This window comes from Natrix helvetica, assembly GCF_964273705.1.
Source record: "Natrix helvetica genome assembly, chromosome: 2".
Taxonomy (NCBI): domain Eukaryota; kingdom Metazoa; phylum Chordata; class Lepidosauria; order Squamata; family Natricidae; genus Natrix; species Natrix helvetica.
The window spans coordinates 116,273,032-116,297,002 of NC_138552.1; the positions used below are offsets into that span (position 1 = coordinate 116,273,032).

Genomic DNA, 23,971 nt, shown 5'->3' on the forward strand with positions numbered 1-23,971 from the left:
CCCATTGCTTCGGCCCACCATTTCTCCTTGCTGCAACAGCACCATTACCTCATTCCAGCCAGCAAGGACTGTGCTACTCCTTGCACCTTCACCACCTGCAAAGTTGAAATTTGCATATACCACCCTCCATGGCAGAGATTTCCAGCTCCACCACAAGCTGCTTGGCTGGTCCCATATTTCAGAGCTCTAGTCACAGGACTGGCCCATTGGTCATCCCGGAGCAGCTCCTCCACCTGGGTGCACTGCAGACCACCAAAAGTTTCTTGTGGACCACCAGTGGTCCGCAAACCACTGGTTGATGACCTCTGTTCTGGAATGTTGTGTATTCTTGTCAATTAATGTAATTTGCAAATTTGAAGAGTTCCCCTTCTATTCCCTCATCTAAATCGTTTAAGATATTGAAGAATATTGGGCCCAAAACAAAACATTGGAGTATTCCACTGATTCCATCTTCCATTTAGATGTACTTTCATTAAGGTCAATGCATTGAGTGTGATTTTTCAGCCAGTTATAAATCCATCAGGTGGTGATGTAATACATCCCACATTTTTTAGTTTACCAAGAAGTAGATTCTGGTCTACTTTGTCAAATGCCTTACTGAAATCCAAGTATACTATGACCACTGGATTTTTAGGGGCCAATAATTTAGTCACTTTGTCAAAGAATGAAATAAGATTTGTTTGGCATGATCTATTTTTGACAAATCCATCTTGGCCTCTGGTTATATTTGTTTGCTTCTAGGTATTCATAGATACTTGTTGCTTGATTATCTTTTCCAGGAACTTCCCAGGTATTGATGCCAGGCTGATTGGTCTGTAGTGTCGTGGATTGGGTTTTTTTTTCTGTTTTTTTAATGATAGGAACCACATCAGCTCTTTCCCAGTTCTCAGGTAGTTCTCTAGTCCTTCAGGATCTTTGAAAGATATGGTTCAGTATTTCCAAAATCACATCTGACAGCTGCTTCAGATGTAATCCATCAGGTCCCAGTGATTTGAACTCATCTAGAGTGGAGAGTTATTCTCTTACCATTCTCTTGCCTACTTTATTTTGTATTCATAAGCTGTCTTTTATGGTTTTGTTTGTTGTAGGGTGGGAGTTTTGAATTTTTTTGTATGAAAACAGATGCAAATAATGAATTAAGTAGCTTTGATTTCTCTCTACTGCTTCTTACTTCCTTGGAATAGTTTCTAATTAGTGGATTATTTCCTTGACTTTTTTCTTGCGTTTGTATGTTGAAGAAACTTTTAAAATTATTTTTGACATTTGCTGCAAATCTTACTTCATTCTGAGCCTTAGCTTTTCTGACTTCATCTGTGCAAATTCAGGCTATTTGTTGGTATTCTGCCTTGGTTACGTGTTCCTCTTTTCATTCTTTGTACTTATCCTTTTTGTCTTTCAGTTTATCAAGGAGTTCTTTATGTAACCATTCTGTTTTTTCCTCTTGGTTTTCTTATTTTTCTTTTTCAGTAGTATTGAGCTGGACTGGGCTTTTATAATCATATTTTAATTCCCTCTGATTATTAGGCAGGAGGGTTTAAGACCTTTAATATCTAATTTGCTGCCTAGACCCAGGAATCAGGAATCGAATATTGTTCTTTTTTAATGATATTGTAATTCTTGTAGATTATAAAACAGAATACAGCATAACAGAGTTGTAAGGGTCCTTAGAGTCTAATGCTGCTCAAGCAAGAGACCCTATTCCATTTTGGACAAATCAAGCCCACATATTATTATCCTTTTCTTCTGTTTGATGTGGGGACAAATGACATGACAATGAAACTGAAAACAATATCAAGAGACCATGACCAGTTAGGCAAGAAAGTTAAGGAGTTAGGAGCACAGGTGGTGTTTTCATCTGTACTTCCAACAAAAGGTCGATATCCAATGAGGGAACAAAGAATTTTAGAAATAATTGGCTTTAAGGATGGTGCCACCAAGAGTATTTTGGATTCCTAAAGCACAGTCAGCATTATCTACAAGAAGGGCTTCTGGCAAGGGATGGGCCGCATCTCACAAGAATTAGAAAGACTGTATTTGAAAAACAATTGTTCAGCTTATCTGAAAGGTTTTAAACTACAATTGAGGAATGAGGATGACCAATCTTTAATATCCTTTAGTAACCCCAAAACAAGCAGTAAAACAAGGAGACAGAGAGTAATGGGAAGGAAGAAAAACTCAGATATAAAGCAGATGGAGGAAACAGACACGGGGTCAGATGCCTATACATTAACACTCAATGTTTGGGGGAAAACAGGCTGAAGTACCAGTACACAAAGGTAGGTATGATATAATTGCCATTCCCAAAATATGGTGAGATGAAACTCACAATTGGAACCTATCAAAAGAGGAGGTGGAGTTGCATTATACATAAAAAATTACTATACCTACAGAAATGCATAAAACCAAGGAGGAAAGTCTTATTGAATGTATTGAGTTAATATAAAAGGACATTTCCATAGATATATACTACAGGCCAGCCAAACAGAAGAAATAGATGGATTTTTTGCTAGTCACTTAACAAATGCATATAGAGATATACCACAGTAGCAATGGGGGATTTTAACTACCCTGACATCAACTAAGAGATAAATTCTGCATAAAGTGGGAGATCGAACAGGTTCCTTATGAACTTAGCTGACAACTTTATCATCCAAAGGGTAGAGAACAAAACTAGACAGTTAGCTATACTGGACTTAATTTTTATGAACAGAGATGAAATGATAGAGGGGGTTGAAGTTGCAAGAACTTTGGAGGAGAATGACCTTGTTATATTGGACTTCAATGTAATAATCTAGACACAAGCAATAGAACATAATCCAGCAAGTGTCTTAGGCTTTAAACAAGCTGAGTTCAACAAACCTAGAGAGAGCTTGGGAAGGATCCCTTGTATAAAAATCTTAAAGGAGAAAACAATTCAAGAAGCTTGGGAAATTCTGAAAAACATACATTATAAAAGCCCAAAATACCACTGAAAAAGAAAAATAAGAAATCCAAGAAGAAGCCAGCATTATTATATAAAAAACTCTCTGATGAACTGAAAGACAAAAGGGATAAGTATAAAAAAATAGAAAGAGATACATATAGCTAAGGCAATATGAGCATATACCCTAAATCTGCAAAGATGAAATCAGGAAAGCTAAGGCTCAGAATAAACTAAGACTTGCAACAAATGTCAAAAATAATAAAATAAGTTTCTTTCAACATGTAAAAAAAGAAAAGAAAAGTAAAGGAATACAAATTAAAATAGGCAAGGAAACGGTGAGAGAACACCTATCCATCTGTTCAGATCATCATGACCAGATGGATTACATCCCAGAGTTCTGAAAGAGGTGGCAAATGTGATTGTGTAACCATTGAACCATATCTTTCAAAGATTCTGGAGAACCAGGGAACTACCAGAGGACTTGAAAAGAGCTGATGTGGTTCTCATATTTTTTTTTTTAAAAAGGGGGGGGGGTGGATCAGGAAACTGCAGATCAATCAGCCTGACATCCATACTTGGGAAGATCCTGGAAAATTAATTAAGTAACAGATCTGTGAACACCAAGAAGCAAACAAATTATAAAAAGAATTCAATATGGGAATATCAAAAACAGATCATGCCAAACAAATCTTATTTCATTCTTTAACAAAGTGACTAAATTAGTGTACCAGTAAAATGCACAATATACTTGGACTTCAGTAATGCATTTGAGAAAGTAGACCACAACTGTTAAAATTGAACTGCTTTGTTTCTTTGGAATCTTAATGCTTTTCAGCCTTGCAATGAACTGGGGGGAGGAGGGGGGAGGGAAGGGGGAAATGGAACTTGGAGGGTTAGAAATACATGAAGTGTTAGTATTGCTTTATAATGCCTTGGTAAGGTCACACTTTGAATATTACATCTAGTTTTGATTGCCATTATATTAAAAAGATGTTGAGACTCTGGAAAGAGTGCAGAGAACAGCAACAAAGATGATTAGGGGGGTGGAAGCTAAAACATGTGAAGAATGGTTGTAGGAATTGGGCATGTTTAGTGTAGTGAAAAGGACTAGGAATGACATTATAGCAGTATTCCATATTTGAGGGAATGCCACAAAGAAGAGGGGAAGTCAACCTATTTATCAAAGCACCAGAAGGCAGGACAAGAAGCAATGAATGGAAACTAATGAAGGAGAGATGCAACCTAGAATTAAGGAGAAATTTCCTGACAGTGAGAAAAATTAATCAACAGAACAAGTTGCCTTCAGAAGTTGTGGGTGCTCCATCACTGGAGTTTTTAAAGAAGTTATTCGACAGCCATTTGCCCATAATGGTATAGGGTCTCCTACTTGAGCAGAGTGTTGGATTAGAAGACCTCCAAGGTCCCTTTGAACTCTATTATTTTGTTATTTATTTTCTTATTCTGTTAAATGGCTATCCAAACTTTTCTCAGGCCTCCAATGATATAGTACCCACAACTTCTGGAGGCAAGCTATCCCACTTATTAATTGTGCTCACTGACAGGAAATTTATTCTTAATTCTAGAGCTATCAGGGATAGCCCGTCAGCAATCCCCACTGGACCTACCTCCTCCAAACCTGGCATAGGAATAGCCTGCCAGCAATCTCCATTGGAGCTAGCTTCTCCTAACCTAAGCAAATGGCACCGGGATAGCTTGCCAGCAATCCCCATTGGAGGCATACACCTAGGGAAGGCGAGCCAGCTGGAGAAACCCAAACCAAGAGGTCTATTTATGAAGCTAATAGACGGATTACTAATTCCCCACTGGAAGCATTCAACAAGGGAAGTCAGAGTGAGCCAGAGAATCCTCACAATGCAAATAAATAAATAAATAAATAAATAAATAAATAAATAAATAAATAAATAAATAAATAAATAAATAAATAAATAAATAAATAATAAATAAATAAATAAATAAATAAATAAATAATCGGGGAAAAAAGCGGCAAGACTATCCAACAGCCACTGTAGAACAAGACCAGGTGAGCAGGGAGCAACCTAGCTAACCACAACTAAGGGAGGCCAATCTCCCCAAGACCAATAAGGCGTGCTAGTGGAAGGCAAAGCTCCAGAGGTGGGTTTTAGGCTGTCCTGTCTGGTACACGCATACCAGTTGAAATAATTTTGTGTCTGTTCCTGTATAGGGGCCTCCGGTGGCCCTGTACTGGAACGGTTCCTCCCCTGACCTGCCCCCCAGCCCCCCAGCTCGCTGCCCCCACCTGCCTGGTCACCTCTCTCTCTCTCTCTCTCTCTCTCTCTCTCTCTCTCACCCCGCCTGTCTGCAGAGGATTCAGCGGTTGGGAGAAGCGCACATGAACGCTTCTTTGACAGCTGCCTGATTTCCAATGGGGGGGGAAGAAATCCATGCGTTAGAGAGGGAGGAAAGGCAGTCACCCTTCTCTTCCCTCTAACACATGGATTTCTCCGCATCTCTGCACCATTAGAAACCAGGCGGATGTCGAGAGATGACTTCTGGTCCCCGAAGGCGATGGACGTGGGTGTCCGCTACTCGTCTTTTCTGTGGGCTCCCCTCGGGAGCACAGGGGGCCTTGTAGGGGCTCCCTGCCACAGGGAGGCTTGTTGGGACCCCCTGGATCGGGGTGTGTGTGTCTCCAACTTTGCCCCAGGAGCCGGGAAGCGTGGGGGGTGCGTGGCGGCGCTGTCATGTCACTGCACGTCTTCGCCGAGCGCAGCCTGGAAGGAAACAACTAATTGGAGGCTACAGCTGAAGTGCGGTGAGGTGGGAAGTCTCCCCAAATCTCTTGTTAATCTACTCAATTGATGAACAGCAGTCTTTTTAAAGCTTCGTTTCAATCTTTGGAAGTGTTAAGATTGGAGGGGGGGTTCCACCCCCCCTCAGAAAAGCGGCATTTGTAATATCTCTCTCTCTCAGAGGAGAGAGAGAGACTTAAAAACCTACTTTCACTTCCTCTAAGTAATGGGAGAATGACTTTTTGCTACAATTGTGAGAAAGGATGGCTGAGTTGATTCTTTTAAACTATTTTATGGGAACTTTTGACTTGTTGCTTTCTGACCTCCTGTGAAGGCTGAGCCAAGATGGCCAACTTCCTCCTTCTTCCTTGCCTTTACGAATGAAGTTCCTCTCTTGAAAGATTTTCTGGCTTTGTACTATTTCACACCCCAGAGACCTCCAGGAGCCTCTTCTACTACGTATTTCCCTTGGATTTGGAATATTTGATTCAATTATTTGGCTTGAAGCTGTACAGGAAGACTAACATTCTCTTCTGGGCTTGCCTGCCTTACGATCTCTCCCTGTGCTTTTCCGCAGACGCCATTTCTTTGTACAGACCTATAGCTATCTCTGAATTTAATATGGGCCCTAAAAAATTACCGCCTGGTAAGGCATCCTCGGCCCTGAGATCCTCTATATCCAACCCGATTACTCAACAGACACAACTGGCGTCATTTCTACAACCTAAAGCTCCCAAAGAGAGTTCAAAGGATTTATCTGTTCACCAAATGCTTCAAACGCTTTTAAAGGGACAGGATGAATTGAAAAAACAACTGACAGAATTAAATGACCAGCTCAGAGAAATGCAACAACAAGCTACACAAAACAAACAGAGAATAGGTGTACTGGAGGAGGGCGTGGCTGGGATGAGGGAGGAGGTTAAGACAATTCAGAAGGGGAATATAGAATTTGAAAATCATATGATAAAGATGGAATTTGAAAGAATGTCTTTTTTCCTTAGATTCCAAAACTTGCCAGAAACAGAGAATGAAGATCTTAAGGAGATTATGACTACAATCTTAGCAGAATACATTAAAAGAGATAAACAACAACTATGGTGGGATATTGATCTGATTTATAGGATCAATTCAGCATACGCTAGAACACCCAATGTTCCAAGGGAAATCCATGTTAAATTTCTTAGAAAGACCACAAGAGATGAGGTCCTAGGAGCTCAAAGGGCACTAAAATATAAAGACAAAGAAATAACCATTCTTAAACAGATTCCGAAGAAAGTAAGAGATAAGAGGAAGAAATATTCCTCTTTAGCAAAGAAATTATATAATAAAGGAGTCTGGTTTAGATGGTTATTGCCAGAAGGTATGCTGATTTTCTGGGAGGGCAGCAGAATTAGAATTAATACAGTTGTGGAGGCAGAGGCTTTCATTAAAAAACACAATGCCCTCCTAGACGAAACAGGGATATGAAGGAGGGAGGGGCCGTGGCTCTGCCAGCAGACAGGGGGGAGGATGCAACACTGAGAAGACTCAGATCACAAAAATGAGCTGAAATATTATTGCAATTGTTGTTATAATGTAATTGTTGGAAGTGATACAAAAATGATTGAATATATAGATGATTTAATGTAAAATCAAAAGCTGCCAATGTTTATTCAAATTTTGATGTTTTCTTTTTTTTTCTTTGTAAAAGTTGCGAGATTTGGGGGGACTACCACCTTCCGCATGATGTAGCTGTCAAAATTTTCTATACCTATTTATTCCTTTTCCTTAAAACATTTGTAAAAACCAATACATTTTTTCTCAAAAAAAAGAAACCAGGCGGATGTCAAAGAGAAGGGAGCGCGGGAGTTTCCAACAGCCAAAGCCTCTGTCTGCTCCTCTTCCTTCCCCGGCTGTTGGAAGAAGCCCCCCCCTGTTTCCTTCTCTCCCCCTGATTTCTCCCCACCCCACCGCAAGTGAAGCAGTTATCAAAGAGAAGGGAGTGTGGGAGCTTCTTCCAACAGCCAAAGCCTCTGTCTGCTCCTCTTCCTTCCCCAGCTGTTGGAAGAAGCCACCGTGTTTCCTTCTCTTTGACCGCTGTCAGTGGCAGACATGAGGGAAATGGGGTTTGTGTGTGTGTGTGTGTCAGTGGTGGGTTTCAATTTTTTTTAGAACTTATTCTGTAGGTGTGACCTGTTTTGTGGGAGTAACTCGGCAGTCATGTGATCAGATGGGCATGGCCAACTTGGAAAATGCTCTTGCTTAGCAACCAAAATTTTGGGCTCAATTGTGATCATAAATTCTTTTTCTTTCTTTTTTTCTTTCTTTCTTTCTTCCTTTCTTTTGTGTCTTTCTCCCTCTTTCTTTCTTTCTTTCTTTCTTTCTTTCTTTCTTTCTTTCTTTCCTCCTTTCCTCCTTTCTTTCTTTCTTTCTTTCTTTCCTTCCTTCCTTCCTTCCTTCCTTCCTTCCTTCTCTTTCTTTCTTTCTTTCTTTCTTTCTTTCGTGTCTCTCTCCCTCTTTCTTTCCTCCCTCCCTCCCTTTCTCTATCCTTCTTTCTCTTTCTCTCTCTCTCCCCCCCCCACTCTCTCTCACACACCTCCCAGTTAGTGAAATTTTCTGTTTTGCCAGCTGGGAGGCTGGCAAAGAAGCCTCACTATCTATTTAAAATGAACCCTATCACCCTACGCACATTTAAATGGAGTGAGTGGGGTTTGGGGTGATTTTCATGGTGGCAGAAGGGGGACTTGGCACTTGGCACTGAAGGCTTCACTCCCGAGATGCCCCTGTCTTCCTACCTATAGCCATAGGCATTGAAAGCTTGAAAATGCCACTCTGGCGTATTAATGAGGGCAAGCGGCTCCACGAATTGCATCAGGGAATCGGGCCAACAGCGATGACTGGAAGGGAGAGACATTTTGCTTTGGGGCTCCTGCTCCACTCAGCTCCCAGGAGAGCTTAGGTGGGGGCGGGAGCTCCTGGGGAGTGAAGTCATCATGGTCATTGTCTCCCCTGAGCTGCCCGCCAAGTCTCTGAGGAGCCTGTTGCTTGCAAGAGGAGGAGGAGGAGTGACATAAAGCAGTGCCACCTTAAACCAAAGCCTCTGAGTAACTAGGAAAGAAAGCCACACTTGGAACCTGCCTAAAACTGCTGCTCGAAAAGCATGGCTTTCTTTCCCAGTTACTCAGAGGCTTTGGTTTAAAGTGGTGCTCCTTTATGCCGCCCCTCCTCCTCCTCCTGCACTAGAATTCTTTTCTTCCAGAATGGCACGGGGGGTGGGTGGGTGGGGCTGGGGGAACACACTTCACCTTGGAGCTCCAACACTGCAGCTCTGCCAGAAGGGGGGGAGATGGGGGACACAAACACACACACACACACACACACACACACACACACACACACACAGAGTGGGTTTCAGCCGGTCCTGTCTGGTATGTGCGTACTGACTGAAAGAATTTTGCCTTAGTTCCCGTATAGGGGCCTCCGGAGGCTCCGTACCAGTGGGTTAGAGAAAGAAAGAAAGAAAGAAAGAAAGAAAGAAAGAGGGAGAGAGAGACAAGAAAGAAAGGAAGAACAAACAAACGAAGGAAGATAAGGAAAGGAAGAAAGGGAGAAAAGAAAGAAAGAGGGAGAGAGAGACACATGAAAGAAAGAAAGAAAGAAAGAGAGAGAGAGAGAGAGAGAACTTATGATCACAATTGAGCCCAAAATTTTGGTTGCTAAGCAAGAGCATTGTTATGACTGCCGAGCCACTCCCACAAAACAGGCCACACTTACAGAATAGGTTCTAAATTTTTTTGAAACCTACCACTGCAAAGCTCCCACAGACTGCACACGCACACGTGCATGCAAGACAATGAGGAAGGAAAAGAATTTGTCCATCCGGCCGCCCAGTGGAATCCAGCAAACAAGAGGTGCTCCTCTGCTAAGTTAAACTTGCAAGAAACACAGTGGTGAGTGCACCAATAAAATCAATCAATCTATCAATAATTAAACTACATCAGTGCCTCCACAGCAAACCTGCCAAGCCAAGGAAACACTCCACTGCCAAACCTCCACCCCCAAAAGAAGGAGACCTCTACTGACCCATACAACACTTGTGTGTGCTTCATCTGTACAGAAGCATTTGAGGAGGATGAGAGTACCATGAAATGTGATATGTATGCTCACCACAAGTGCTTGGGGTTAACCAAAGGCGTAGACCAGTTCCTACAATCAGCTTCACTTAAAACCTCCCAGTTTGCATTTCCACTATTTTGCCTATCATGCAAGCCCAGACTGGACACATTTATTTTTCTACTTGAACGGCACCATAGAAGTGCAATTAGCATCCCTCAAAAAAAAGCAATAGAATGCCATCAGGCTCAAAATTTTGGGCTTGGACAATCTGAAACTGCACCACCTGCGGTCGGACCTAAGCATAGTACACAAAATTGTCTGCTATAACGTCCTACTTGTCAACGATTACTTCAGCTTCAACCTCAATAACACACAGGCAAACAATTGACACAAACTCAAGGTAAACTGTGTCAGGGGAAAAATTTCACCCTGAACTAGTGAGGCTTTGACCGCGGCTTTTCCAAACAGCATTTTCTTTAAGAAGCGAAAATGAAGTCCAATAACAAGTTCTAATTAAAAAACAAGCTTTAATACAAAAATAAGAAAATAGAAATAAAACAAATCTATCTAATTGTTACATTTTGGCAGAAGCAGTTTGTCTCCCAGTTTCCTGGCAGACGGACAAAGATCAAAAAGGAAGAAGTCTCTGGAATGTGTGATGTATATAAACATGTTAAGCATGCGCAATAAATCATTGTCAGATAAGGCTTATGACCTGCGCAGTAACTCTTTCAGTAACTATTCAGTTCAGTTCGACTAGCAAACATTTAACGCAGTGACAAACTGCTCCAAACTCAATTGCAGAAAATACAGCTTCAGCAACAGAGTGGTTAATGCCTGGAATGCTCTACCTGACTCCGTTGTTACACCATCAAACCCTCACAGTTTCAACCTTAAACTGTCTACCGTGGACCTCACCCCATTCCTAAGAGGTCTGTAAAGGGGGCGTGCATAAGTGTACCTGTGTGCCTACCATCCCTGTCCTACTGTCCCCATTGATTTATATTCATTTCCTAAGTTCATGTCCATGTTCATACTTATATCTGCTATATTGTACATGTTTGACAAACAAACAAACAAACAAACAAACAAACAACAGCAAAGGACCAGCCTGCATCACCTCGACCTGGCCCAGGCCAATTGGGTGGTGATCTATATCTTGTGGCAGCCACCTGCACAGCTGCCTTGGAGTCAGCAAGAGACCACCCCAGTGCCTTGGCCCTGTCCCCTGGGCATGCACACAGGAGGTGGCGAGCACTGGCATCCTGGGTGAAAGGGAAGCACTCAGAATGCAGTCAGCCTGTGGGGCAAGATGATCCACAGGGATTCCAGGCCCCGCATGTGCTCATCACCTCCTGTGCCCATGCCTAGGGGGTGGGGTAGGGAATAGGGCAGGGCGGGGCAGGGCAGAGCAGGTATGACCCCTCGGTGGCTTCAGGCTGGCTCTGTGGATCTAAGGCTGACTACGTTCCAGCTCAGATGGCTGCTGCCAGGTTGTAGATCAGCCCCCAGTTGGACTGGGCTGGGCCAAGGAGCTGCAGGTGGTCCATCGCTGTTTCCAGGGTGGCTCCATGGCGTAGAACTAACCACATCATGGGCCAGAACTGGCCCATGGGCCTTGTAAAGTGTTGAAAATAAAGAAAAAGATAGAAATGTTCTATAAATACCAATTACAATTAAGGATGCTTATATTACAAATATAAAATTATTGACTTTTTCATCAATGAAAAGCTGAATATAACACTAGAAAAAAGTAATATTGCAGATGAGTATTTGCATGTACAATAAAGTATTTTATTGTATAATAAAATTTTTGGACTTGAGCTGATTACTTAATATTGAAATCTCCATAACTTAATATGATAACATGTTAATAAAAGGAATGAATATCTAAGTTTTAATTCTTTAACAAAACTTAAAGTCTATAGTGGTATCATGGTATTTGACTGCTTCAAAACTCTTCGAATTTGGTACTTGACACATGTTTATGAGAAAACGTTGTCCCAATACTCATAGTGGTGTTCAATATGCTGCAAAAGCAAGAGGGGGATGGTTGCAGAGCAGTGGTGGGTTTCAAATTTTTTAAGAACCTTTTCTGTAGGTGTGGCCTGTTTTGTGGGAGTGGCTCAGCGGTCATGTGGCCAGGGAGGCATGGCCAATTTTAAAAATGTGCTGAAACTTACTTAACAACACTTTTGCTTAGTAACCAAAATTTTGGACTCAATTGTGGTCATAAGTTCTCTTTTTCTTTCTTTCTTTCTTTCTTTCTTTCTTTCTTTCTTTCTTTCTTTCTTTCTTTCTTTCTTTCTCTCTCTCTCTCTCTTTCCTTCATTCCTTTTGTCTCTCTCTCCCTTTATCTATCTATCTTTCTTTCATCTCCCTCTCCCACTTTCTTTTTCTTTCTTTTTTCTTTCTCTTTCTCTCTTTCTCTTTCTCTCTCTCTCTCTCTCTCTCTCTCTCTCTCTCTCTCTCTCTCTCTCTCTCTGTCTCTCACTCTCTGTGTGGCTCTTTGCCTTGATCTTCCTCCCTCCCTCTGTGTATCTCTCTGTCATTCTCTGTGTCTGTCTGTCTGTCTGTCTGTCTGTCTGTGTGTCTGTCTGTGTGTCTGTCTCTCTCTGTCTCTCCTCCCTCCCTCTGTTTATGTGTGTGTGTTTCTTACTCTGTATGTGTGTGTCTCTATGTCTATCTGTCTGTCTCTGCCTCTCTCCCCCTCTCTCTCTGTCTGTAAGCCACTGTCGCGCCTGCCTGTCCTTCTTCAACACCTCCCGGGGGTGCACGTCCATCATAAAATCCATCAGGTCGTCCAAAGTAGCAGGGCTCAGCAGGACCTTGGCTGAATGCATGCAAACGCTCAAGTACGCTGCTCGCCGCTCCTCAACTAGTTGCAAAGTTCTCTCCGGAGATTCTGGTGGGTGGAGGCAGTGCTCGCCTATCGAGCTTCGGTGAAGGGAATTTTTTTTCCTTTTTTTTTCTACAGAAGGGAAAGGTTTTTTTTTGACTGGGCAGCTCGACGTGATTAAGGCCGTTCTGCTCCTCCTTTGTGCTTCTTGTCCACAGACACACGCTGCCTTCTTCTCTCTGATAGCCGCCTGGTTAAAAAGGAGGAGGAGGAGGCTCTGCCGGTCCGGAGCCCATCTGTGGGGGGAGGGATCCCCCTCGCGTTCCTCGTCTTCCCGGATGGGTTCTGGACCAGTGGAGCCGCCTCCTCCTTTTTAACCAGGTGGCTATCAGAGAGAAGAGGGCAGCGCATGCCCGTGGGCTTGTGCAGCAGCCGAATCCTCGCTTCCTGTTCTTCGGCTGCTGCACAAGCCCAAGGGCACACGCTGCCTGGTGCTTGCTGAATCCGGTGTGGCTTCAGAGAAAGAAGGCGTGCAAGAAAGCCCCCCCCCCAGCCTGAACATTTGAATAAAGGAGGCTGTAGGCTCCTTTGTCCTTGGCTATGCAATCTCCTTTTGTTCTCTGCTGCCTGAACGAGTGAATGAGGCAGAGGGAGAATGAAAGGAGATCGCGTCAGGTGGGGGGAGCATTCCACACAGAAAAGATGGATTTCTTCCCCACCCCAATTGGAAAGGAGGCGGCTGTCAAAGCAAGGGGCCGCCCCGCCGCCCCGGGCTTAGCTGGGCAAGTCTGGGGAGGTGCTTTGATGGCGGCCAGGCCACGCCATGCAAGCTACTGCCACCCCGCCACCCAGTGCTGTGCTGGGCAAGTCCGGGGACCTTGCAAAGACCTTGCGAGGTCCCCAAAGATGCCAGCCACACCTCGTAATCTCCTGTCACCATCTCCACCCTCGCGTCCATACTTGCTGGTGGCCAGGCATCTTAGGCAAGTCCAGGGACAGGTGGGGGGAGCAAGCGAACAGCGACCGGAGGAGCGGGGGGAGCAAGCGACACAGCCGGTGCAGGTTCCCAGGGCCCAACCGGTTCGCATGGACCGGTGAGGACCGGCAGAAACCCACCACTGTTGCAGAGAGAGAACAGGAAGTTGCCCAGGCTGGGATGGTCACTGACATAGAAAAAAAGACATTTTTTTCCGGTCAAAACAAAAGGTCATGTGGCTAGTCACCTGGTTTGTTTAGCACTTATAGTTTTTAGTACCCAACGTGCTTCCCAGAACCAATTAATGTTAATTGTATAAAAATATTTTTTTTAAAAAGGGAAAAGATAAACAAAAAAGAACTATTGGCTTTCTAACGTCCTCCTTTTTGTTATATTTGTCATGTTGTGGACTATTTTTGTTTAAATTTTTATTGTGAATGTATACTGTAAACTATTATATGTATGGGAACTATTCTCGTTTAAACTTCTATTGTCTATGTAGACTGTGAGTTTTGTTATTGCTGCATATTCCCAATTGGGTGTTATTAACATATTTTCCAGTGCAGAGCAAAATTTATTCTTCCTGCCGTAAGCCTACATTTCATTAAATTATCACATTTTTGTTGATATTTTTCCTGAAATTATATCTAATAAAAAAAGTTGTGGTTTCATTTCAAATTGAAATTCCAAAATTTTCTGCACTGCACTTGTACATCTTGTTATAAAACATTTCTTCTGCTTTGTGGCAATTCCAACATTTATTATTTTATTATTTGTCTATATTGGATATTATTGATGGAATTTTATACTATATGTAGAACAATCTGATCCAATGTAAAATCTTTCTAATTTTTGCTTTTTCAGTCTGCACTACCTACCTCCCAACGTCGATCATTGGTAAAAATCTCTTCACTGGCTAAGTCCAATTGATTCCATTCCAAAAGCAATTTCAGTTGACCATTCCAGTCATCTTTATCGTCTTCATTTGTGCTGATAGCTGTAATTGGAGAAGGAACTATGGTTAATATTAAAATCATACTCTGTGAAGTACAGTGTCCAAGTCTCATTTTCCAACTCATCTTGTTTAACTCCCTTTGTTTTCTCTAGACTTTCTATGAAGAAGAATTAATGCTGCTATTAATACAACTGTGAATGTGAGAATTTTCCCTGGTTATTGAGGTGTTAGTAGGGCACCCTGCTCCCAAAATGCCATACCTAATTCTTTCATGCTTTCATTTTTTCTGATTTTATCTTAATTAAAAGGTAAAGGTTCCCCTTGCACATATATGCTAGTTGTTCCAGACTCTAGGGGGTGGTGCTCATCTCCATTTCAAAGCTGAAGAGCCAGTGCTGTCCAAAGGCATCTCCGTGGTCACATGGCCGGCATGACTAAACGCCGAAGGCACACGGAACGCTGTTACCTTCCCACAGAATTCCCATAGAATGGTCAATTACACTTTTTTCAAGTTTTTTATTTTTTTATTTTTTATGAAAATGTCAAATCAATGTGTGAACAGTGTGGCACCTGGGCAACATACATTCCAATCAAACTGAAACTAATCAGATTAAACATAATTATTACATTTGATCAACTTATGTATTTCTTTTTCTTTTTTTTTAAAAAAAAGAATTTTATTGGTTTTTTAAAAATTTTGGGGAAAAGGGTAGGTGGATATACCCAAAAAATTTTTTGGCAGCTCCATCGTGCTAGAGGTAGGAATCTCTCCAATTCTCACAACTTTTTACAGAAAAAAAAAAACAAAAGACAAAAGATAAGCAGAAACAGCATCTTATTGTACATTGTATCAACCATGTGTTCAATCATCTCTTTTGCCACTTTCTAATATATCAACAATTAGAATGATATTCCAGATATATTTATTTTTGTGACCTGAGTCTTTTCATTATTGTTCCCTCCCCACTGTCCCCAGGCGGAGCAGCAGCCCCTCCCTCCTTCATGTCTTGTGTGTTGTCGCCTTTTTCACTACTTCTTATATTTCCATCCTCTAGGAGGGCACTATATTTTTTAATGAAGGCCTCTGCCTCCACAACTGTGTTACTTCTAATTCTGTTTCCCTCCCAGAAGATCAGCATTCCTTCTGGCAATAACCATCTAAACCAAATTCCCTTATTATATAATTTATTTGATAAGGAGGAATACTTCCTCCTCTTATCTCTTATTTTTTTGGAATTTGGCAATTTCTTTATCTTTATATTTTAGTCGTCCCCCCCTCTTTAGCCCCTAGAATCTCATCCCTCATAGTCTTCTTAAGAAATTTAACATGTACTTCTCTTGAAACATTATGTATTCTAGCATATGCTGAATTAATCCTATAAACCAGATTCATATCCCACCACAACTGTACTTTATCTCTTTCAATATATTCTGCTAAAATTGTACTCATAATATCCTTAAGATGTTCATCTTCTGTCTCTGGTAGGTTCTGGAATCTGAGAAAGAAGGACATTCTTTCAAGTTCTATCTTTTCCATAAAATTTTCCAATTCTATATTCCCCTTCTGGACTGCCTTAACCTCCTCCCACAGCCCGGCCACGCCCTCCTCCAGCACACCAATTCTCTGTTTATTTTCTGTTATTTGTTGCTGCACACTTTTAAGCTCATCTCTAAAATCTGCTACCTCCTTTTTCAACTCATTTTGTCCCTGCATAATAGCTTGAAACATTTGAGTAACAGATAAATCTTTTGAACTCTCTCCAGTCTTTTCTTGTAAAAATGATGAAATTTTTGTCTGTTGAATCATTGGACTGGATGCAGTAGAAGTTGGTGCCGAGGCTGCTTTGCCTGTAGGTGGTTTTCTGGGCCCCATTGTCTAAGTTCAGAAAAAGTATAAATCTTTTGCAAAAGAAATGGCTTCTGTGAAGCGCGCAGCCGAGTGAGTCCGAGAAGACAGGCAAATCCAAAAGTGAAAATTAACCCTCTGTCACAGTTCCAAGCCAAGAAGTCACTCAAAAATAAATAAATAAAGGAAATCAAATAGTCCAAATCCAGAAAGACCACGTAACAGGAGAGGCTCCAAGAGTCCTTCAGGGGGGATAATATAAAGCCAGACTTTCTTCAAAGGTAGTTTCAAAAGGCAGTCTTCATTTATAAGTGCGAAGAAGAAGAAGGAAGCAGGCCATCTTGGCTCCTCCTTGGGATCAGGAGCAGAACATAAAAAACTTCCATAAAGCTTTCAAAACAGCTCAGCAATCAGCTCTTGCAGTTATGATATACATCTTTTCACATAGTTAGTTCAAGTGGGTAATTCAATTTTTTTCTCTCTATCTCCATTCTGAGATTGAAAGACAATACTTATGTATTTCTAATAGCATTCTAATAGCATGTATTTATATTAGGTTGCACTCTTTCATTATTCAATTATTCCATATTTTCTCATTATTACTTTCATTTTATAAGATAATATATACATTAATATTCCCCTTATTTCTATCACTTATTCTAGCTTTTAATCGTGTCACCCTTTATTGAGAAATGTTTTCTTTCTTTCCTATCTAACCTCTAATCATGTCAACTGCTTAAAGAAAAAAGAGGCCGGAAAAGAATAGAGTGGGGGAGAAAAGCAACTCAAAACAACAACAAAAAAGAGGAATCATCCACATCATCTCTTTCCTGATTCATACTCTAATTGCTTTTAATTAATTAATTAAGGGAAGAGAGGAAAAAGGAAAAGCGAATCAGAACAATAAACAATAAAATCATCTATCCATCATCTCTTGCCCGCTTCAATGCTTTAATTGCTATGCTTTTTTTCACTTGCCTCCCAAATTCCTGTCTTAAATCTCCTTCTAAAGCTATTTCTTGGATGTCCAATCTAGGTGTTCCTCCCACCTCTACACTCTTCTACTGCCTTTTTTTTAAAATTTCTACCCAGGCCCCTGCCTCCATTTGAAACATATCTTCCAACTCTCTTAATATGTTTTCTCCCTGGTTAAATTCATCAATCACTATTATTTTCATTGTTGTCTCCTCTTTGTCTTCTTCCTTCTTCATTTCTTCTTCTGACTCCTCCCTTTCCTGGGCGTCTTGGTCTGTACTCATCATCCCTTGTATGGTATTTTCTATTTTTTTCATGATCTGATTAAATCCTTTGTCCATAATGTCTTTTTGTATTTTGAAAGAATAAACCCATCTCCTGTATAATTCCACTCATTCTTTTTAAAAAAGAAAGAAAGAAGAGAAACTGATTTTTATCCAACACTCCAAGAACTATTTATTCAGTCTTTGAATTACCCTTCAAGGAGTACACTAGTCCCATTTCTTTATGTCTCATTGGTTAAAAATCAATTCCATTTAAGTAGTCCCAGAGGTTATCAAAAGCCTCTTTATGTCCTCTTTACAAATTCAATCCTCTAAGTATAATATTCAAGTGTCTCTTTAATTGAATCACTTCCTCATTTTCATATTTCGATCTCCAATACTCATAGGGTAACTAAAAGTAATCCAATGGAATTTTCACTTTCATTGTTTTTCATATAAGTGGAAGGCTTGTAGTTTTCCTTTTTATCAGCAGGTGGCAATCTCCTCTTAGTCAGTCACAATTTTGGTTATAAAACAATTGTAAAAACAGAATGATTTTTGTAAAAGAAATTCCAACTTTTAAAAGTGCCTTCCCTAAACTGGGAAGAAGTACCACTTCTTCCCAGTTTAAGAATCCAATTTTTTATTTATTTCAAAGCCTATTATTTACTCTCCTGTGCCTTCATTTCCGTTTAGGCATTTTTTCAAAGTGGCACAAAATGCTTAAATGCTGCTTTAACACGTAATTCTGAGCAGATGGTTCTAAATTATTTCTTGGGGTTAAATTTAGTGCAAAAATATTCCTCTCCCCCAAGTTTCCAACATGGCTCACCTTCTTCTCTCCAGCACTGGTCTTAGCTGTTATTCTTCCATTGTCCCAGCTTTGTAGCAGCCATCTTTAGGCTGCTTCATCTTCTTGCTGTGGCTGAGAGGGAAAATAAAATCCTGGGCCGGACAGGAGAGTTGCGACTCTCCCCAACCTCACAGGGTAACCCTCTTTGCTCACCGCTCCCACAGAGATGCTATGCCTCCCCCCGGAGCCCACCAGCATGAAGAGTTCAGCACAGGGAATGTGGAGACTCATTCCTCTGTGTCTGTATTGCCACAACATCAACTGGAAGTCCAATTACATTTTTTATATTACTTTTGTCAGACCTGCCCCAGTCCGATCCCTTAGAAAAAAAAGACCCTTGACCCTAAATGGTGAAGTGATAGGTTCTTTTACTAAAAGATGCTGATTGCAGTAAACTCAGGCTAGAACAAAATTTCTCTCATGAAATCATACAAGATTTTTTGTTCAATCCATCCCTCTCCCCTTGACCAGCCCAATTCCAGCCAATAGGTGGATGTCTAGGTGTTTTGGGAACTTTCAGTGTTAGGAGTAATCGACATTCCATCCCCAAGCATCTCCAGTGTCTTGGTGCCCTTGAAAAGTGGCACAAACTGGTTCAAAACATCCCTGGGCTTTGTCAACTGTCATTCCTCTCTCCTGGTTTTCTAGCGCTATTCTTTTTTTAAAATATACATCAATATCAATACATGAACAGTGAGGCATCTCGGTATCATTCATTTGGATGCAAGTAATAATGGTAATATTAATAATATTTGTTACTTTAATCATACTTATGTAATTGTAATGTTATTATACATTTATGTTAAAATATAGGCCTTCATTATTTAGTTGTTCAGTATTTTAGAATGACATTCTAATGACAATAACAATATCATTAAAACATACATAGTGACACTGTCTTTCAACATCTAATCTTTACATCTAGCTGTTGCTTTTAGTATATTTTATAGAAATATGCATAATAATATTACCCCTATTTCTTGTTTCTGCCTCTCTTCTATCTCCGAATAGAGGCAATATTGCATTATAAAGCATTTCCTCTATCCACCATCTCTTGCCCTTTTAAGTATTTCAATTCTTATTTGTTTTTGTTTTTTGGCTTGCCTCCCAAACGTCTGCCTTGGGTCTCTATCTACCTCTTTCCTGTTTAATCTAAATAATCCTTCCATCTCTACTTTCTTTTGCTGCCAAGCTTCCAGAGGGTCTGCCCAAGTTCCTATCTTCTTTGCAAGAGTATCTTTCTGTTTATCCAATACCATTTTTGGTCTTTTAGTATGTATTTCCCCTGAATTACTTCATAAATAATTCAGTCTAATGGTAAGGCAGAGGTCCATCCATCAGTGCATTGATTGTCCAGCAGTTAGTGTCCTGAGCCATGAATCAGGCAGGGATAAGTGTCTCTGGGCAAATTGCCTGTGGCCATGCAACAGGGAGAATGTTGGGGGCCCAGTGGCAGGATGGAGTGCTGGCAGAAGGCCAACCAAGAATGAACGCCCATGACAGGTCTGCTATGATGGGGTGCCCAGCGTGAAGTGAGCACAACAATGTTGGCACAGCCAATTGTCCCATTCCATATTTGACATGGTGGGATGTGTACATATCTTTAGGGAAAGGCAGTCCAGTAGGTAACCTGATCCTATTCCATATAGAGCTTTAAAGGTGATGATCAGCACCTTGAATTACAACTGGAAAGAAACTGAAAGGTAGTGTATCTTGTGCAACATAGGTGTTATTTGGGCAAATCTAGGCCCCCTGTTACTGTACACGCTGCTGCATTCTAGACCAGGAGAAGTCCAAGGCATGGGTGATCTTGAGCAAGACCTCCCAATCTAGGAAAAGGCGTAATTAGTGCACCGGATGAGCAAAGCCAGCTATTGCTGTTACCAGCTCTTCAAGCAAGAGCCATGAGTCTAGGAAGACCTCCAAATTGCACACCAGCTCAGTCTGGAGAAATGCTACCCACCCAGAGTCAAATAATAATCTGGTCCTGGGGGTGGGGGCATATTGAAGAAATGAGTAGCATATAAGTTGAATGAATGAGAAAATAAGAATGACAACATACCTTTAAAAAGAGCATATGAAATGGCATTGCTCACAATTTCATCTCCAGCATCTTCAATTTTGATGACAGTTAGCAGATGAGGATTTTCAAGTATTTCTTTGATCTAAACAAAACAAATCAGGATTTCTTCTATCCCCAAACTTTTTCTAAATCAAGAAACTTTTCTTTTACTTAAAAGTTTCCTGACACTTAAAAAGATACAATATATTCATACTTAGTAGCTTTTATGCTGCATAAAACCTACTATGAGGGGGTCTTGGTGCTCTTTGAACTTGGTTGTTTCAGTGTGCTGAATGTTACCTAGTTTGGGCACTGAATAATGATATCCATGCAATTTCATCAAAAAGTGCCTGAACACTCAACCAAAATAGTACAATAAACACAAGCTGTGAAAAGGATAACAATGACATGCATCAAAACATCTCAGAAACCACAGACTATTACAACCACATGGAATTAGGATAGCATACAAATCGATTAAAGCCCTCAAAACATCCTAATTAAACAAAAGACCCAGTAGTGGTAGAAGAAAAACAGGAGTCATCTACAACATACAGTGTAAAGATTAGAACAGCCACTACATAGGACAAACAGGCAGAATGCTAGTAGAAGATCAACTAGTAGTCAGAAGGCATGATAAAAACTCTTTAATTTCACAACATATGGACAAACTTAACCATAATTTCAACTGAGAAGCTGTGACCATTCTAGACCAAGCCAAATCCAAAAATGCCAGGGAATTCCTGAAAACTTGGCACTCTGACAAATTGGACAACAATTGATACATAGATATAAACAACACCTACATACTTTGCAAAAGAGACAATCAACAAGCCAAAAAGGGAACTGTAGGAAATGACCAGGCTGAGACCAATTTTCTGATTTCCATGAGACTTGAAATTAATTTGAATTATTCCTCTTCAGCAAAATTTTAATGAGTTCTGGAATATACAAGCCATGGCTTCAGATCCTAGAACTGCAGCAATAACAGATGAGCCAGATGTATGCTCTATCAGCAGATGCCAAGATGGCATAGCAGTAGCACTTAGACTTATATACTGCTTCACAGTGCTTTACAGCAGGGGTCACCAACCTTTCAGACCTCAGGGACCACAAAATTCATAATTTTAAATCCTGTGAATCACTAATATGATCTGCCTAATGACCAGCTGGGTAGGCGGGGCTAGGTGGTCATGTGACTGGGTGGGCATGGCCAATGATGTCACGTTGAGGGACACCTCTCTGGCCTCTACTCACCCCTCCTCTCCCAGCCACTTCTCCCTTGCCTGCCCGGGCTCCTTAGGGCCTCAAAAGGAAGCAGTTGGAGCTAAGCAGCCACCATGAGAAAGAATTGGCAAAATAGCTGGCTCAATTCAAATTGGATCTGGTCGAGAAGAAGGCTCAGCAGAAGCACCTCACTGAGGACTATGAGCAGAGGCATTCCAAGCAGAGGGAAGACCTGCAGGAGTGCAAGGCCAAGTACCGGCCCCTGGAGGCTCACTGGGTCAGCCAGTTCCAGGCCATGATGCAGTCCCACAAGGTGCTCCGGCTCTTTGCCACCAGTGGCACTTCCCTCCAGCATCCGCCCAAAGCCTCACACCAGGAGGCTGAAGCAGACCCCAAGTAAGAATTTCTCCCCCCACTCTGACCTGTACAAAAAGGCCACAAAGAGGGAGACTCTCTGCAGCAACACAAGCATTCATTGCACATATCCAGCCCAGGGGTCATAGTTTGAGGACCACTGATTTAGTGCAATATAAAAAATGCAAATAATTTTTCTGGGGACCACCACTTGGTGACCGCTGCTTTACAGCCCTCTCTAAGAGGTTTACAGAGTCAGCATATTGCCCCCAAAAATCTGAGTCCTCATTTTACCAACTTCAGAAGAATGGAAGGTTGAGTCAACCTTGAGCCGCTCAGAACTGAATTCCTAGAGCCGTGATGGTGAACCTATGGCTTGCGTGACACAGGTGGCACATGGAGCCATCTCTGAGGGCACGTGAGCCATTGGCCAAGGTCAGCAGCAGCACACATCCGTGTGCTGGCCAGCTCATTTTCAGCCTTTGAAGGGCCTCCAGAGGGCCCGGGGAGGCAGTTTTGCCCTCCCCAGGCTTCAGGAAAGCCCCCAAAGCTTAGGGAGGGCAAAAAATGGGCTTACCAGGCCTACCAGAAGTTCGGAAATGGGTCATTTCCAGCTTCCGGAAGGCGGCTGGGGGGAAGGCCGTTTTTGCTCTTTCCAGGCTTCAGGAGGGTGTGTGTGTGTGTGTGTGTGTGTGTGTGTGTGTGTGTGTGTGTGTGTCATGCATGTATGTGCGGGGGGGGGAATGGGTGGGTTTCATATCGTGCAGGCGTGCTTTTGGCACCCAAGCCAAAAAAGGTTAGCCATCACTGTCCTAGAGTGAGCCTTGAGTTAGCCTGCATTCTAACCACTGCACCCCCATGGCTCTTAGACCAATTATTATCCCATCCCAGCAATTAGCAGCTCCAGTCACCATGAGAGAACAAGCACCCTGAAAATGGCTCTGAAGGAGGACCAGTGGTTTTAAATTCATAAGGGTGAATGCACAATGAAAGATTGTTTAACATGGGTGGGAGCCAAATTGTACAGTACATCCTGGAAAGCCAACGCCTGATGGTTTTACAGAAAAGCCACGAGTCAAAAGGTGGTGGGGCACATTGACTTAAAATCTTGCACTGAGTTAAGTGCCAGTTTTGGTAACGAAGGTCATAATGAGCTATGTATGCCTTTTGTGTGCCTCTGCCAAGAGGAGACAAGTGAAAACACCAGGACTCCTCCAGCCAGTAACGAAATCTAAAGCCCCATGGAAAGAGATTTCAATGGACTTTAAAGTGGAACTGCCCGAAAGCTTGGGAAACAGTGATTTGGGTGATAACTGATTTATTTTCCAAACAAATGCATGTTGTGCCAAGCCAAAAAATCCCCTCCACTCGCACTTTGGCTAAATTGTTTGTGCAACATGTTTACAGGCTACATGGCATGCCAGAAAGTGTAATCTCAGATCACAGAGTCCAATTCACCTCACAATTCTGACAGTCAATTCTGAGTTTTAAAAACTTTTGGGGACCACCCAAGGTTCAGCTCCTCACATTATCTGGAAATGAATGTTAGACATGCAAATGGTACCCAGGTGTTAAATTAATTACCAACAAGACAATTGGGCAGACCTCCTTCCTTTTGCTGAGGTTGCTTACAACAACTCAGTGCACAGTACCACTGGTTTCATTCTAGTGGGTTAGCAAAGTTGTCCAACAAATCAACCCTGTAGCTTTCTACCTCAATTATCCTCTTCAATGAAAGTGCATCCAGTATTTTACCAAGAATTATACCCCACATATGCTCCTCCCAAGCACAATATGATTGCAATGCCTCTCTCCACCACCTATCATAGTAG

General features: G+C 41.7%; 1 protein-coding gene across 1 annotated transcript in view; it reads right to left on the minus strand.

The window, feature by feature from the left end:
* The window catches only part of TRPM8 (transient receptor potential cation channel subfamily M member 8), a 193,508-nt gene that overhangs the window by 107,232 nt on the left and 62,305 nt on the right, over positions 1–23,971 (minus strand). Inside the window, exons 7-8 of the mRNA XM_081943992.1 lie at positions 20,559–20,661; positions 14,483–14,601 (exon numbers count right to left, since the gene is read on the minus strand). Of these exons, the coding sequence (XP_081800118.1) occupies positions 14,483–14,601; positions 20,559–20,661 (222 nt within the window). The remainder of the gene's footprint in view (positions 1–14,482; positions 14,602–20,558; positions 20,662–23,971) is intronic.